General features: G+C 47.4%; 1 protein-coding gene across 1 annotated transcript in view; it reads left to right on the top strand.

Annotated features, from left to right (window-relative positions):
* The window catches only part of PKHD1 (PKHD1 ciliary IPT domain containing fibrocystin/polyductin), a 323925-nt gene that overhangs the window by 252485 nt on the left and 53700 nt on the right, over positions 1-17740 (top strand). Inside the window, exons 38-39 of the mRNA XM_060256755.1 lie at positions 5556-5730; positions 9253-9448. Coding sequence (XP_060112738.1) covers positions 5556-5730; positions 9253-9448 — 371 coding nt within the window. The remainder of the gene's footprint in view (positions 1-5555; positions 5731-9252; positions 9449-17740) is intronic.

Raw genomic sequence — 17740 nt, 5'->3', positions numbered from 1 at the left:
TGGACTGGATGGCCCATTGGCCTGATCCAACAGCTTCTCTTATGTTCTTCTGTGACACAGAGTGTTGGAGTGGATGGTCCACTGGCCTGATCCAACCTGGCTTCTCTTATGTTCTTATGTGACACAGAGTGTTGGAGTGGATGGGCCATTGGCCTGATCCAACATGGCTTCCGTTATATTCTTATGTCTGGGGCAGTGATGCTCTGTATTCTTGGTGCTTGGAGGGGGGAAACAGTGGGAGGGCTTCTAGTGTCCTGGCCCCACTGATGGACCTCCTGATGGCACCTGGGTTTTTTGGCCACTGTGTGACACAGAGTGTTGGACTGGAGGGGCAATTGGCCTGATCCAACATGGCTTCTCTTCTGTTCTTATGTGACACAGAGTGTTGGACTGGATGGGCCATTGCCGTGATCCCACATGGCTTCTCTTATGTTCTTATGACTTCCCATGAATGAACAGGGGGTTTCCAGGCACCCCAGCCACCAATGGAGGTGGGAGGTAAGATTTCCAGATCCAGGATGTGGAACTCCTTGAGATTTGGGGGTGAAGCCAATGGAGGCCAGGGACTTCAGTGAGGTACGATGCCACAGAGTTCGCCCTCTGAAGCCTCCATTTTCTCCAGGGGAACTGATCTTGGTAGTCTGGTGATATCCTTTAATTCTGATGGATCCCCAGGTTCCACCTGGAGGTTGGTACCTTTGTGAACGAAGCGTTCTGTTTCAGCGTCAAACTATACTTGCCTTAGCAGCCCCCGTTCTGAGTCAGCTTTTTAAACTGTGGGTTTTCTTTTCCTTTTCTTTCCCGGAGATAGATAATTATACGAGATCGTCGCACAAACACACCAAATGGGAAACACTTAGCGCTAAAGAGAGTGTTTGTCTTCAACGCAGGAGAGAGACGGACCCTTAGGACAAGTAAGCTAATGGTAAACATAAACAGGAGGCTTAATATTTATTCCTCTTGGAGCTGTTGATTGGTTTAGCAAATCCTTTGTGTGCCATCCGCGCTCAACAGTTTTTGCGGTCCCACCGTCGAGCTAAATTACGTAACTGCGTTATAGAACCACCGCCGTCAGTTTCTCACTCGGGCTACCGAGTTCCTCCTAGCAGTCATGTCACGATGTCGGAGGCATCGTTTTGTTTCTTCGTTGAAACTTGGCGCGCTACGAGCCAGCCTTGCTCGACGATCACCCGGGTCTGTGTTTATAATTTCCATCGGCATCCGACGGTTAGAGGCGAAGGTTGGGTTTGCATTATGGCTTTTGCCTCCTCCCGGCTTCTTCGGCATAAAGGCGAGAACAGATCCTAGAGAGACCCCCTTCTCCCTCGGTAATGGAAGTGCTTTTGGGCTAATGATCCGTGCAGACTCCCCCGGCTCCTCCGAATTACGAATACTCATGCCCTCCTCTGCTCCATTAACATTAAGGAGAGGTAGATTGGTGGCTATTTAGGGCAGAGTGAAAATCACTGGCTATTTAGGGCAAATTAAAACAGTGCTAATTGTGGATTGCAGGAGAGCGCTCAATTATGCTAGCGATATAGTAGTTCTATTTTGGTGCCAGCTTGACGGGGCATAAAATAAAAAACCAGAGCCATTGTTTGGAACCGAAAGCGGGGTGGCTCGCTTGGAAACCTTCTCTGGTGGGAAGGCAGGAGAGGAGAGGTTTGCAATGATTCAATAAAAAATCGGTTCAAGATTTTTTTAAGGGAGGTTGGCATGGGGTACTACTAATGCCTTCTCAGGCTTTTAGCAGTGTTTTGGTCTCGCAGCTTGAACGGCAATGTAGTCATTACTGGATTTCTTCTTTTGCATTTTGCAGAGCGTGCTGCTGGAGGGGGAAGGGTTATATGGCGAAGCGTTAGGATTGTCAGACATCAGGTTTAGAATGCCTTTCAAATTTGTTGTCGTTCAGTCGCACAGTCGAGTCCGACTCTTTGCGACCCCACAGACCAAGTCGCGCCAGGCCCTCCTGTCTTCCACCATTCTCCGAAGTCTGCTCAAATTCGTGTTAGTTACATCAGTAATGCTGTCCAGCCATCTCATCTTTTGCCATCCCCTTCTTCTTTTGCCTTCTGTCTTTCCCAGCTTCAGGGTCTTCTCTAGGGAGTGCTCCCTTCTCATTTGGTGGCCCAGGTATTTGGTGGCTTCAGCTTCAGCATCTGACCTTCCAGGGAATAGGGTTGATTTCCCTTAGGACTGACTGATTTGATCTTCCTGTCTAATTTAGTCCATTTCATAACAAATATCTACAGGCTTTAGACAACGTTCATCGTTGGGTCCAGGACAAGCGTCCCCAATGTGGTGCCCATCGGTATCATGACCCCTGCCAACACTTTACCACCCTGTGTTTTTAAAAAGTGGGTGTGGCCGGAAGGGGCTTTTGGCTGGGCAGATTTAAAAACATTGTTTTGGCAGCAGCTTCCACCACAGCACCAGAATCTTCACTGTGTGGCTGAAAGTACGCTATGGAAGCCATTTTGTGGCTGCACCCAGCACAGTGTGTCAGAATTCCACCGGTGGCTGCCGGCTCAAAAATATTGGGGGACCTCTCGTCTAGGACAAGGAATATCTAGCAGATCTGAGGTAGAATGTGAAAAAAGGTCTGAGTCTCACAGAGCTTTTTTTGAGCCAGGAACACAGCTCTAGCTGGCTTGGTGTCGGGGGGGTGTGGCCTAATATGCAATGAATTCTTGCTGGGCTTTTTCTATAAAAAAGCCCTGTGAGAACAATGGTGATGTCAGGAGATATGGCCTAATATGCAAACATCCCTCCCTCCCTCCCTCCCTTCCTCCCTTCCTTCCTTCCTTCCTTCCTTCCTTCCTTCCTTCCTTCCTTCCTTCCTTCCTTCCTTCCTTCCTTCCTTCCTTCCTTCCTTCCTTCCTTCCTTCCTTCCTTCCTTCCTTCCTTCCTTCCTCCTTCCCTCCCTCCCTCCCTCCCTTCCTTCCTTCTTCCCTCCCTCCCTTCCTCTCTCCTTCCTTCCTTCCTTCCTTCCTTCCTTCCTTCCTTCCTTCCTTCCTTCCTTCCTTCCTTCCTTCCTTCCTTCCTTCCTTCCTCCCTCCCTCCCTCCTTCTCAAACATCTGACATTCATATTTTGCGGCTCTCAAATATCTGACATTTATTCTCTGCGGCTCTTACATTAAGCAAGTTTGGCCACTCCTCTTATAAAAAGGTAAAGGTAGTCCCCTGTGCAAGCACCAGTCGTTTTCGACTCTGGGGTGATGTTGCTTTCACGTTTTCGCGGCAGACTTTTTTTTACGGGGTGGTTTGCCATTGCCTTCCCCAGTCCTCTACACTTTCCCCCCAGCAAGCTGGGGACTCATTTGACTGATCTCGGAAGGATGGAAGGCTGAGTCCGCCTGGAGCCGGCTACCTGAACCAGCTTCCGCTGGGATCGAACTCAGGTCGTGAGCAGAGAGTTCAGACTGCAGTACTGCAGCTTTACCACTCTGCGCCACGGGGCTCTTACAATGGATGGTAAACTGGTAAGTTCCTGTTCCAGTCACAAAAGCAGAAAAAAACTACTGGGTTTCCAAACACTTGTTGTACTACCCACCTTGGGGAGGGGGGGGGGATATTTGCCAGTTAACCAAGAGGCATCAAAACAAAACAGCCTCTTGAGAACCGAGCATGCTGAGCAGCACAAAATGTTGAGAACAGGGTGTGGCCAGCTTCCCCCCTGTTCTGCTCAAGCCTCCCAGAGCTCATGGATGCCCCCCATGACCACCGATTGTCAGTCGCCGATCAGTTGATTCATTCTCTTTCCCAAGCACTGCCCAAAACAGGCTATTTAAAGCCGTTAGGAGGGAAAAATAAAAACCCGTTAGACAAACGGAAATGCACAAGGTTGTGGGTGTGGGTGTGTGTGTGGAAATTATGGCTTCTAAATGGAAGCATCCGTCATTATGATTTTATAATCTTATGTAACTGCAAACCGCAAGCCCAAGAAAAGTGCTTGTTTATCAGGAAGTCAGTTCAGATTGGTAGCCGAGAAGGGAAGCTACGTATAGAAGATGGAGGTAATTCATGGAAGAGAAGACCGTGGGAAAGCGGGCTCCCCCAAACCAGTGCTCCCTCTAAGCTGTGGAGTTTTGTGAGCAAAAATCGTACTTCATGAGCTACTGGCATTAAAGTTGTGAGCTACTGCATCTGCTCTGAGTACATCTGAATACATCTGCTCTGGGATAATTTTTCCTGAGCGAAGACAAAAATGTGTGAGGAAGGAGCACTGAAGAAGAAGATAATGGATTTATATCCCGCCCTCCACTCCGAATCTCAGAGTGGCTCACCATCTCCTTTATCTTCCTCCGCCACAACAGACACCCTGTGAGGTGGGTGGGGCTGAGAGGGCTCTCACAGCAGCTGCCCTTCCCAGATAAGAGAGCTCTGGCTGACCCAAGGCCATTCCAGCAGCTGCAAGTGGAGGAGTGGGGAATCAAACCCGGTTCTCCCAGATAAGAGAGCTCTGGCTGACCCAAGGCCCTTCCAGCAGGTGCAAGTGGAGGAGTGGGGAATCAAACCCAGTTCTCTCAGATAAGAGTCCTCACACTTAACCACTACGCCAAACTGGCTCTCAGCTGTCTGATCCAGAGTTTTGGAGGTCTGTAATGGAAACCATTGAGCCAGATTCTGAAAAGTGGAAATTGCTCTCTGTTGACTTTGCATCCTCTGTGCTTGGAGGGTTGCCAACTTCCTGGTTCCACCTGGAGATCTCTTGGCATTACAACGGCTCTCCAGATAACAGAGATCAGTTCCCTTGGAGAAAACGGCTGCTTTGGAGGGCAGGCTCTATGGTGTTATATCTTGCTGAGACCCCTCCGCTCCCCATACTCCGTCCTCCCCAGGCTCCACCCTTCAAACGCCCAGGAATTTCCCAATTGAGAGCTGGCAATCCTATTTTGTGCTAATTTCAGTCTGTGAATGTGATTTTTTAAAAAACAGGAAGCGCACCCCACTCATCTGTCCGCTCACATGGCAGCCACCATTAAGAAATGACATGTGGATATTTGGTAGGGTTGCCAAGTCCAATTCAAGAAATATCTGGGGACTTTGGGGGTGGAGCCAGGAGACTTTGGGGGTGGAGCCAGGAGACATTAGGGGTGGAGCCAAGATCAAGGCTGTGACGAGCATCATTGAACTCCAAAGGGAGTTCTGGCCATCACACCTTTTCAATTCCTTCCTTCCATAGGAAATAATGAAGGATAGGGGCACCTTCTTTTGGGGCTCATAGAATTGGACCCCCTGGTCCAATCGTTTTGAAACTTGGGGGGTATTTTGGGGAGAGGCACTAGATGCTATACTGAAAATTTGGTGCCCCTAACCCAAAAAACAGCCCACCCCCAGAGCTCCAGATACCCATGGATCAACTCTCCATGATTTTCTATGGGAATAAATCTCCATAGGGAGTAATAGAGTTCCTAGCAGACATTTCCCTCCCCTCCCCTCGCTTTCTGACGACCCTGAAGTGGGGGGAGGGCCTCCGAACCGGGGGATCCCCTGCCTCCACCTGGGGATTGGCAACCCTAATATTTGGGCAGATTCTCTTTTTGTTTTCCAGAAAGACCTCTGTCCGTCCTTACAATTTAAAATTGACTGATAGCCGCAATAAGACAACGACCGTCAATTATGTCCATGACATTCTGTCAAATGCCTATGGCTGGATGGCTATTCTTGTGGACCAGGAAACGTATACTCTGTCATTCGAAAACCCTCTGGCAAATGTGAATCTACAGGTAAAGAAGGATAGCTTTTCACCACAACTGTATAGTGTATTGTTTGTGTTGTGTAAAAACTGGATTTGTATATCGTGGGAGGGATTGGGGAGAACCCAGACTGAAAATACTGTAGAATTTAATATAATCTCAAAAGAGGGATCTTCTGTTTGAAGGGGTTAGGTCAAGGGTGTTAAACTCATTTGGTATGAGGGCCGGATCTGACACAAATGAGGCCTTGTTGGGCCGGGCCGTGTGTGTCATAAAATGTAATGCCAGAAGATGAGGGGGTGGAGCCTCAGCCAATGGAAGGAAAAGAGAGTTGGCGCAGTAGCTTCGCTGTGCGATTGAGAGAGCCTGGCAAAGGAAACTTTCACTCCTCCCCTTCCTTCCCAAGGGAGGAGCTCAACCAATGGAGTAAATAGAGGCTGTGTAGCTCCTGTGCGATTGATAGGGTTGCCAAGTCCAGTTCAAGAAATATCTGGGGACTTTGGGGGTGAAGTCAGGAGACATTGGGGGCGGAGCCAGGAGGAAGGGTGTGACAAGCATAATTGAACTCCAAGGGAGTTCTGGCCATCACATTTAAAGGGACAGCACACCTTTTTAAATGCCTTCCTTTCGTAGGAAATCATGAAGGATAGGGCACCTTCTTTTGGGGCTCATAGAATTGGACTCCCTGGTCCAATCATTTTGAAACTTGGGGGTACAGAGCATCACTGCCCCAGATGTAAGAACAAAAGAGAAGCCATGTTGGATCAGACCAATGGCCCATCCAGTCCAACACTCTGTCACAAAGTGGCCAAAAAACCCAGGTGCCATCAGGAGGTCCATCAGTGGCGTTAGGACACTAGAAGCCCTCCCACTGCGGCTCCCACCCAAAACACCAAGAATACAGAGCATCACTGCCCGAGAAAGAGAGTTCCAACAATACAGTGTGGCTAAGAGCCACTGATGGACCTCTGCTCCATATGTTTATCCTTTTCCCTCTTGAAACTGGCTATGTTTGTAGCTGCCGCCACCTCCTGTGGCAGTGAATTCCACGTGTTCATCACCCTTTGGGTGAAAAAGAACTTCCTTTTATCTGTTCTAACCCGACTGCTCAGCAGTTTCATTGAGTGCCCACGAGTTCTTGTTCATGCCCATAATTTATGTTGAATCACATGAACAGATGAAGCTGCCTTATTCTGAATGAGACCACTGCTCCATCAAGGTCAATATTTTCTACCCAGACAGGCAGCGGCTGTTTAGGCAGAGGTCTTTCACATCATCTTCCACCTGATCCTCTTTTAACTGGAGATCCTGGGGATGGAGCCAAGGACCTTCTGCTTGCCAAGCAGATGCTCTGCCACAGAGCCACATCCCTCAAATCCCCCTCAGCCAGGGGAAATAAACCTTCATACCACAGAAACAGCAGAGGGAACCTTCTGGAAAGTGTCTACTACTTTATTAAGTGCGTTGTTTGATGCTCACGACCTGAGTTTGATCCCCGGCGGAAGCTGGGTTTTCAGGTTGACTCAGCCTTCCATCCTTCCAAGGTTGGTAAAATGAGTCCCCAGCTTGCTGGGGGGTAAAGTGTAGATGACTGGGGAAGGCAAGGGCAAACCACCCCGTAAAAAGTCTGCCGTGAAAACATTGTGAAAGCAACGTCACCCCAGAGTCAGAAACAACTGGTGCTTGCACAGGGGACCTTTCCTTTCCTTTTGATGCTTTTGATAACAAGCCGGGTTTTTTTGAGCATGAGCACACAGGAACGCAGGTAGACATCAGGGGGTGTGGCCTGATATGTAAATATGTTCCTGTTGGGCTTTTTCTACCCAAAAACCCTGTATGAAACAATGGTGATGTCAAAGGGTGTGGCCTAATATGCAAAGTAGTTCCTCTTTGGCTTTTTCTACACCCCACCCCCGATAACGAGAACATATTTTTGAACTGGTGACTTCCCAAGGAGTCAAACAATTCATCATTCTTGGACTCAATCATCATCTAAATTTATAGACTACCCTCCTCTAGAGGGCTCAGAGTGGTATACATCATAATAAAACATACAGTGGTTAAAATATAATGAACAGGAGATAAAATCAGTGAAGATCCTAGATAAATGATGGTGCAGCAGTTTTCACTCTCTCCTTGGACAGATGGCAAACTGAGTATAGGGGAAGCCATGACAGAGTGATGATACGAAAGCCATTGCTGTCCTCAACCGTAAGAACTTCAGAGGAGCCATGTTGGATCATGCCAGTAGCCCATCCAGTCCAACACTCTGTGTCACATGAGAGAAGCCATGTTGGATCAGGCCAGTGGCCCATCCAGTCCAACACTCTGTATCACATAAGAACATAAGAGAAGCCATGTTGGATCAGGGCAATGGCCAATCCAGTCCAACACTCTGTATCACATAAGAACATAAGAGAAGCCATGTTGGATCAGGGCAATGGCCCATCCAGTCCAACACTCTGTGTCTCATATGAACATAAGAGAAGCCATGTTGGATCAGGCCAGTGGCCCATCCAGTCCAACACTCTATGTCACATAAGAGAAGCCATGTTGGATCAGGGCAATGGCCCATCCAGTCCAACACACTGTGTCTCATAAGAATATAAAAGAAGCCATGTTGGATCAAGCCAGTGGCTCATCCAGTCCAACACTCTGTGTCACATAAGAACATAAGAGAAGCCATGTTGGATCAGGCCAGTGGCCCCTCCAGTCCAACACTCTGTGTCACATAAGAACATAAGAGAAGCCAGGTTGGATCAGGCCAGTGGCCCCTCCAGTCCAACACTCTGTGTCACATAAGAACATAAGAGAAGCCATGTTGGATCAGGCCAGTGGCCCATCCAGTCAAACACTCTGTGTCACACAGTGGCCAATAAACCTGAAGTGCCATCAAGAGGTCCACCAGGACATCAGGAAGTCCAGCCATAGGCCTGATGGGGCATCTCTGTTTTACACACTCTGTGGAACTGAGGCAGGCCCCCTCAGGGCGTGGCTGTAACTAGGTTGAGATTACCACCAGTCTGGAGCCAGGGCTGAGAAGGTCTTAGTTCCAGTTGAGAACAACTGGATACCCTTTATGTCAGGGATTTGATCCCTCAAGCGTAAAGCTTGTGAATTTTTTTTGAGGTAGTGACATTATTGCTAGACAAAGGAATGTCCCTTCTGCTGTTTCTGTCCTGCTTCTCCTCTTGTATGTTTTACAAAATATCAGACATAGAATAAGAAGAATTGCAGATTTATACCCTGCCCTTCTTCCTGAATCAGAGACTCAGAGCGGCTTACAATCTCCTATATCTTCTCCCCTCACAACAGACACCCTGTGAGGGCTCTCACAGCAGCTGCCCTTTCAAGGACAACCTCTGCCAGAGCTATGGCTGACCCAAGGCCATTCCAGCAGGTCCAGGTGGAGAAGTGGGGAATCAAACCCGGTTCTCCCAGATAAGAGTCAGCGCACTTAACCACTACACCAAACGGGCTATCTGGGACATGAATGGCTCTCTAGGTGTCACTTTCTGGGACATGAATGTTCATGATGGTTCTCTTCTCCAGTACGTGGCGACGTTTGATAACTTCACTGCTGGGAATTACTTACTGGTGGAACATGAAGGCCTTTCACCTCATATCAGCATCACAGTGACCTGTGGGGCGAGGCAAGGATCTGCACTTCGGTCCCTTCCTTCACATAGGTATAACAAAAGCTGCGATTGGGCGTTCAGTCAGGAACAGAGGAAGCTGACCTACCTAGGTAAGAGCAAGTGACACACATTTTTTTGTCTTATTAATATCTCTGCAGTAGGGTTCCCCAATCTTTTTGAGCTTGTGAACATGGTGGGTGCCGCCACAAAATGGCTGCCGCAGTTCGCCTTCAGTTATATACGAAATATCTTTGCGCTGTGGTGGCAGCGGCTGCCAAAAGAATGTTTGTAAAAATTTGCATAGCCAATCAAATCTCCAGTGGCCAATCAGCAGCTTTGTTTAAAAAAAAAAAAACTTGTGAAAACTTTTATTGAGAAAAAAGAAGTGTATTACAATATATTAAATTAGCAAGTCAAAAAGAGAGAATAAAATAAATACAATATAATACAAAAATGTAGAATATATATATATATAAATAACAATTATCAACCACAAGAATAGTAAAATAACAACAACAATGATACAGAAGCTTTGTTGACCAAAATAAGAGTTTCAGAGTGCCTCACAATCTCCTTTATCTCCTTAACCCACAACAGGCATCCTGTGAGGTGGTTGGGGCTGAGAGAGCTCTAGCAGAGACTGACCAAGAGAGAGATCTTGGGGTCGTGGTAGATAACTCACTGAAAATGTCAAGACAGTGTGCGTCTGCAATAAAAAAGGCCAACGCCATGCTGGGAATTATTAGGAAGGGAATTGAAAACAAATCAGCCAGTATCATAATGCCCCTGTATAAATCGATGGTGCGGTCTCATTTGGAGTACTATGTGCAGTTCTGGTCGCCGCACCTCAAAAAGGATATTATAGCATTGGAGAAAGTCCAGAGAAGGGCAACTAGAATGATTAAAGGGCTGGAGCACTCTCCCTATGAAGAAAGGTTGAAACGCTTGGGACTCTTTAGCTTGGAGAAACGTCGACTGCGGGGTGACATGATAGAGGTTTACAAGATAATGCATGGGATGGAGAAAGTAGAGAAAGAAGTACTTTTCTCCCTTTCTCACAATACAAGAACTCGTGGGCATTCAATGAAATTGCTGAGCAGACAGGTTAAAACGGATAAAAGGAAGTACTTCTTCACCCAAAGGGTGATTAACATGTGGAATTCACTGCCACAGGAGGTGGTGGCGGCCACAAGTATAGCCACCTTCAAGAAGGGTTTAGATAAATATATGGAACACAGGTCCATCAGTGGCTATTAGCCACAGTGTATGTGTGTATATAATTTTTTTTGCCACTGTGTGACACAGAGTGTTGGACTTGATGGGCCGTTGGCCTGATCCAACATGGCTTCTCTTATGTTCTTATGTTCTTAACAGCAGCTGCCCTTTCAAGGACAACTGTTGTGAGAGCTATGGCTGACCCAAGGCCATTCCAGCAGCTGCAAATGGAGAAGCGGGGAATCAAACCCATTTCTCCCAGATAAGAGTCCACGCATTTGTCTTATTATTTTGAGTTTAACTTACCTAATTAAGTTTGCTAGAGATTTAACAAACAAACAAACAAAGCCCTTAATAATGAATGGAGAAGTTTCTCTGTTAGCTTGGAATCTCTCTCTGGTTTTTGGGACGCAGTACCCATGAGATTTGATAGGAGAGTTTTCTGGACAGTGCGGGCTGTCAGAAAGACAAAACAGAAGTTTCTAGATCAAATCATGCTCAGACTCTCTGTAGGAGCTAAAATGACCAAACCAGTGTTCTCGTACTTTGGTCACATTATGAGAAGAAAAGAGGAAAAGACAGTAAAGCTAGGAACATCTGAAGGCAGCAGGAAAAAAGGAAGACCCGACGCGAGATGGATGGACTTCAAGAAGGAAGCCACAACCCTCAGGCTGCCAGGCCTGAGTAAGGCAGTTAGCGACAGGATGTTTTGGAGGACATTAACTCTTAGGGTTGCTGTATGTCAGAAGTGACTTGACGGCACTTAACAGACACACACACACACACACACAACAGTTGGGATATCACAACCCTTAGATCTAAAAGGAAGCACAAAGAAAGAGAGTGGAGCCAGTTTTGCCGTTTCACATTTTTTTGTAGCAGGAGCTCCTTTGCATATTAGGCCACACACCTCTGATGTAGCCAATCCTCCAAGAGCTTCTAGGGCTGTTAGTACAGGGTCTACTGTAAACTCTTGGAGGATTGGCTACCTCAAGGGTGTGTGGCCTAATATGCAAAGGAGCTCCTGCTACAAAAAAAGCCCTGATTAATCCAATGTAGGGTTAGCTGATTTGCTATCTGTTGTAAGACTGTCTGTTTACTTCCCATATTCTGTGAACGTTTTCTCACACAACAGAAACTACTGGAGCGCCTTAGTGCTGTTCCTGGATAATTCACTGCTCAAGGAAATATGGGAAGCACCTAATAACATGAGACAGATGACTTTCTGCACTGGAAACAATTTGCGTGATGCAGCTCCCAGGTGGTTTCAGACTGTAGGTTAACTTTTTTAGAGCAAGAAAGCTGCAGATGGCATAGTTAAAACCAGCCCAGATCCTGTGAGATCCGATGCACATAAGAACATAAGAGAAGCCATTTTGGATCAGGCCAATGGCCCATCCAGTCCAACACTCTGTGTCACATAAGAACATAAGAGAAGCCCTGTTGGATCAGGCCAGTGGCCCATCCAGTCCGACACTCTGTGTCACATAAGAACATAAGAGAAGCCCTGTTGGATCAGGCCAATGGCCCATCCAGTCCAACACTCTGTGTCACATAAGAACATAAGAGAAGCCCTGTTGGATCAGGCCAGTGGCCCATCCAGTCCGACACTCTGTGTCACAGAAGAACATAAGAGAAGCCCTGTTAGATCAGGCCAATGGCCCATCCAGTCCGACACTCTGTGTCACACAGTGGCCAAAAAAACCAGGTGCCATCAGGAGGTCCACCAGTGGGGCCAGGACACTAGAAGCCCTCACACTGTTGCCCTCCCACAGCACCAAGCATGCAGAGCATCACTGCCTCAGACAGAGTTCCATCCATACCCTGTGGCTAATAGCCACTGATGGACCTCTGCTCCACATGTCTATCCAATCCCCTTTTGAAGCTGTCTATGTCTGCAGCCGCCGCCACCTCCTGTGGCAGTGATTTCCATGTGTTAATCACCCTTTGGTTGAAGAAGGTCTTCCTTTCATCTGTTCTAACCCGGATGGCAGCATATTTGTATATAAGAATATAGGATAAGGAGTTAGTTCCACATACGGTACTGAATAAGATGCAATTATAAGAAATGTGTATTTGCAAGCCAAAAGAAAGAGTTATAAAGCAATAGAAGGATATAAGAGGCAAAATGGAAGATATAAATTGTAAATGATACTCAGATTATGAATTAATAGAATTAGAGATTTTGTAATAAGGAAGAAAATGTAAACAAAAGGGACATCTGCTCTCCCCCTCCAACCCTAATTTCCCTATATCCCCCTGTACTATTATTTTCTTTCCCTTTTCCTTTATTTGAAACTTAATAAAACTTTTAATTAAAAAAAAGAGTAACAACAATACGCTGTGGCTAATAGCCACTGATGGACCTCCCTAAAAGGAGTAGAGCTGGAGGTGAGCATCTTGTCTGATGAGTAGGACAGTATGGGCTGGACTTCCAGCTCTGGGTTGGGAAATAACTGGGGATTTTTTGGGGGGTGGGGGGTGGGTGGAGCCTCTGAATGGCAGGATATGAGGAGGGGAGAGGCCTCAACAGAGAATAATGCCATAGAATAATGCTAAAGCAGCCATTTTCTCCAGGGGAACTGATCTTGGTCACCTGGAGTCTAATTGTAATAGTGGGGGAATCTCCATGTCTTACCTGAAGGTTAGTAACCATAAGTATGGAAGGAGGCGGTCTTTCAGGTACCTGAAAAATTGCAATTACAAAGACGCTGGAGGAGAAGTGGAATATGGTGAAGCAGCATATTGTGGAATAGAGTTGGAATAGAGTTGAAGATAAAGAGCGTACCATGGCTGTCAGCCATCTGATGATTTTTGGCTTTTAAGCTTAAGAACATAAAAATGTAGGAGCATAAGAGAAGCCATGTTGGATCAGGCCAGTGGCCCATCCAGTCCAACTAGAAGAAGAAGACTGCAGATTTATACCCCACCATTCTCTCTGAATCAGAGTCTCAGAGCAGCTTACAATCTCCTTTATCTTCTTCCCCCACAACTGTTTGTTCAAGGACAACTCTTGCGAGAGCTGTGGCTGACCCAAGGCCATTCCAGCAGCTGCAAGTGGAGGAGTGGGGAATCAAACCCGGTTCTCCAAGATAAGAGTCTGCTCACTTAACCACTACACCAAACTGGCTTCTACACCAAACACTCTGTGTTACACAGTGGCCAAAGAAACCAGGTGCCATCAGGGGGTTCATCAGTGGGGCCAGGACACAAGAAGCCCTTCCACTATTGCCCCCCCCACCCCAAGCACTAAGAATACAGAACATCACTGCTTCAGACAGAGAGTTTCCTCTACATCTTGTGGCTAAGAGCCACTGATGGACCTCTGCTCCATATGTTTATCCAGTCCCCTCTTGAAGTTGCCTGTGCTTGTAACTGCCACCACCTTCTGTGGCAGTGAATTCCATGTGTTTATCACCCTTTTGGTGAAGAACGACTTTTTAAATCTGTTCTAACCCAACTGTCCAGCAGTTTCATTGACTGCCCACAAGTTCTTGTATCATGAGGAGAAGAAGAAGAAGAAGAAGAAGAAGAAGAAGAAGAAGAAGAAGAAGAAGAAGAAGAAGAAGAAGAAGAAGAAGAAGAAGATGATATTGGATTTATATCCCGCCCTCCACTCCGAAGAGTCTCAGAGGGGCTCAAAATCTCCTTTCCCTTCCTCCCCCACAACAGACACCCTGTGAGGTGGGTGGGGCTGGAGAGGGCTCTCACAGTAGCTGCCCTTTCAAGGACAACCTCTGCCAGAGCTCTGGCTGACCCAAGGCCATCCCAGCAGGTGCAAGTGGAGGAGTGGGGAATCAAACCCGGTTCTCCCAGATAAGAGTCCGTACACTTAACCACTACACCAAACTGGCTCTCCATGAGAAATGGAGAAAAGTACTTCTTAGAACTCTTAAACCTTTTGGAACTCTTAAGTTCCTTCTCGGGCAGTTGTTCCAAAATACAAATTCGTTTGAGCTATATTTTTGACCTCTGTCAGCAACAAGGTGCAATGACATTTCCACAGGCAGCGTCCCATGGGAAGTTGACCTTGTGGTATCGCCATATAAATATATATTTCCCCACTCTGGCCTTAGTCACCTGAGGGCAAGTTGGGCTGTAGACCTTTAAGGCCTCCCCAGATACAATATTAGAAGTTGGCTTTTTTTTATTTTTTAACTTACATCCACAGTCTGAGAAATAATTAGTCAACTAATTAATCCCGTTTACAAGCTTTGTAGAATTCTTCAAGTGTCACTCACGTCCAGGCCTGGGGCCTAGCGTTTTAGTGTCTGCTCTCATGTTCATGTGACTCTGTCGCCATGGCTACGGGCTGCATCTGCTGACACGCCACACACTATTTACTGCTTAATTAAGAATTTCACGCTCAGCCCTTATCTGCCGCATAGAACAAGAACACGCTGTTAAGAAACTCCAAATTTAGGCCAACTGCACAAGGGCGGCTTTTCTTGTAGGCCTGACTCCGCGGAGCCTCTTTCAACTCCCCTCTCAGCAACCCGGCACTGCCACCTTTCAATCAAAAATCATTAAATGGGGCAGAGATAATGAAGCGTGTAAAGGATATCAAAAGGAGGATGTTGGCTTGGGCCGCACGGAGGAGAAGCCGGCGAGAGCCTATAAGTAGCTCCCACTTCAAAGGAGAGGGGAGGTTGCTCCGTCAGGGGGAACCCCATAAAGAAACATTTGTTCCCGGTTGACTTATGTAAAAGATCTGGCGTGTTAGAGTCCCCCCCGTCTTGCAGACGTGGGTCTCCGGCCCCGCCTCTTTCGAGCTCGTGTGTCAGCAGTTAAGCAGCTGGGCCCAAACCGTGTCCGCCAGGGCAGATAATCACTTGACTCCGTCTCGACAATGGCCACTTGTAGGGGGTGGTCGGGGGGAGGTCCCCCCAACAATGGGGGCACAATTATTTCAGCTGCTAGGGAGGGCCATAATTCTTCTCGGAGGAACTAAAGGGACCTTGTCCAGGCTGGGGCCGGGGAAACCTGAGCGTATTATTAATAATCAGACTTTTGGAAGTAGTTTTGGTGTGTCGGTGGGGTTCCAGCAGCTGCTCTTGTCCCGGACGGCTCTAATAATTGTACATTCTGTCCGGGGTCAACTTACTTTTGACCTCCTCCTTTTGTACTCGTTTTAAAGGCCTTTTAGGGTGAATTGTTGGAGAATGGCAGGAGCGCATTAAAGCCCGAAATTTAATGTCAATAAATACATATCAGATGCCAGCTCTTTCACAGGCGTGCTGTTTAATTCGCAGGGCCTTTCGCTTCTGCCCAAGTGACGCAGATGAAGCAATGGCTTTGTTGTCGAGAAAGCTCGAACATCTGAAGGAAACCACCGCAGAGAGCAGCCGGGACTAACCACGCTGAACTTAGATGAGCTGTGATGTCCCTCTCTTGCTGGCTGTGGCAAGGCTTGGGTGTGCTTTGAGCTTCGAAGCCTGCCCTTTCTAACAGAGGCAGGATAAAAATAAAGCAAGTTTGGCGTAGCGAACTAGCTATGTAACTCTGCTCCACAATACACCTGCCTTTATCAGACCACTTCAAATAGCATAAATAGATTGCCGAGAGATACAGACCCCTGGTCTGAAGCAGGGGTGGCCAAAGTTGCTTAACGTAAGAGCTGCATGGAATAAATGCCAGATGTCTGAGAGCCGCAAGACACGGACGTCAGACATTTGAGAGCCACAAGACATGAAGGCAGGCAGGCAGGCAAATGGAGGGAGGTAGAGGTGGAAAGAAAGCAACTTTGACTTTAAATGCATTCTCTAAGCTGCTAGCTGTCTTGACTTGGAGAAGTGATTTAAAGAAACGAATGTCTCCTCTAAGCTGGCCAACATGGTGGGAGGTGGCTTCAAGAGACACACAATGTGTGCGGAAGAGCCACATGTGACTCCTGAGCTACAATTTGGCCACCCCTGGTCTGAAGCAATAGAACAAAGTAGGAGTCCAGTAACACCTTTAAGACCGACAAAGTTTTATTCAGAATGTCAGCTTTTGTGTGTATGCACACATCATCAGACAATGGAATGGGGTACAGTGAGCAGAGTTACATATAGCTGGTGGGCAGTGGTGAAGAATGCAAAGTGATACGAAGTTAGAATCCAGTGCTCTCAGTTTAACTCAGGGTGTTTTTGCACTGACCTTACGCCGGAGCAACGTCCCTCTTCACCGCGCAGCGTCTGCGCGGATTTCACACTAATTGCTCCTCAGAACCCGGAAGAGCCGCAAAGTCCCGCGGCTTTTGCGTCGCAAATGTAAACTGCCAAAACCCAGTTTACATTTGCGACGCAAAAGCCGCAGGACTTTGCGGCTCTTCCGTAAGGTCAGTGCGAAAACGCCCTCAGACTTGCAAGCAATAGAGCAATTAACAGACTGCATTTATTGCTTTATGACACTCTCACCATCATTCTCCCATTCTGGTTTAATAATAATAATAATAATAAAAATATTTATATTCCGCCCTCCCCGCCTAGGCAGGCTCAGGGCGGCTTACAAGACATGGTACATATACCATGATATAACAATAAGAACATAAGAGAAGCCATGTTGGATCAGGCCAATGGCCCATCCAGTCCAACACTCTGGTCGTTTTCGCACTCACCTTCCGCCGGCGCGACCCCCCTCTTCACCGCGCAGGATCTGCGCGGATTTCGCACTAAACGCTGCGGAGCAGCCAGAAAAGCCGGAAGCTCCCGGCGCAAAAGCCGCTCAAACTGAAACCGCCAAAAAGCAGTTTGGCATTTGCGCGGCTTTTGCGACAGGACCTTCCGGCTTTTCTGGCTGCTCCGCAGCGTTTAGTGCGAAATCCGCGCAGATCCTGCGCGGTGAAGAGGGGGGTCGCGCCGGTGGAAGGTGAGTGCGAAAACGACCTCTGTGTCACATAAGAACATCAGAGAAGCCATGTTGGATCAGGCCAAAGGCCCATCCAGTCCAACCCTCTGTGTCACATAAGAACATAAGAGAAGCCATGTTGGATCAGGCCAATGGCCCATCCAGGGCCACACTCTGTGTCACATAAGAACAGAACAGAAGAGAAGCCATGTTGGATCAGGCCAATGGCCCATCCAGTCCAACACTCTGTGTCACATAAGAACATCAGAGAAGCCATGTTGGATCAGGCCAATGGCCCATCCAGTCCAACACTCTGTGTCACACAGTGGCAAAATTTTTTATATATACACACACACTGT

The sequence above is a fragment of the Heteronotia binoei genome, chromosome 1, assembly GCF_032191835.1.
Source record: "Heteronotia binoei isolate CCM8104 ecotype False Entrance Well chromosome 1, APGP_CSIRO_Hbin_v1, whole genome shotgun sequence".
NCBI classification, from domain to species: Eukaryota; Metazoa; Chordata; class Lepidosauria; order Squamata; family Gekkonidae; genus Heteronotia; species Heteronotia binoei.
Note: the sequence above shows the minus strand (reverse complement) of the source record. Positions and strands in the feature narration are given on the sequence as shown.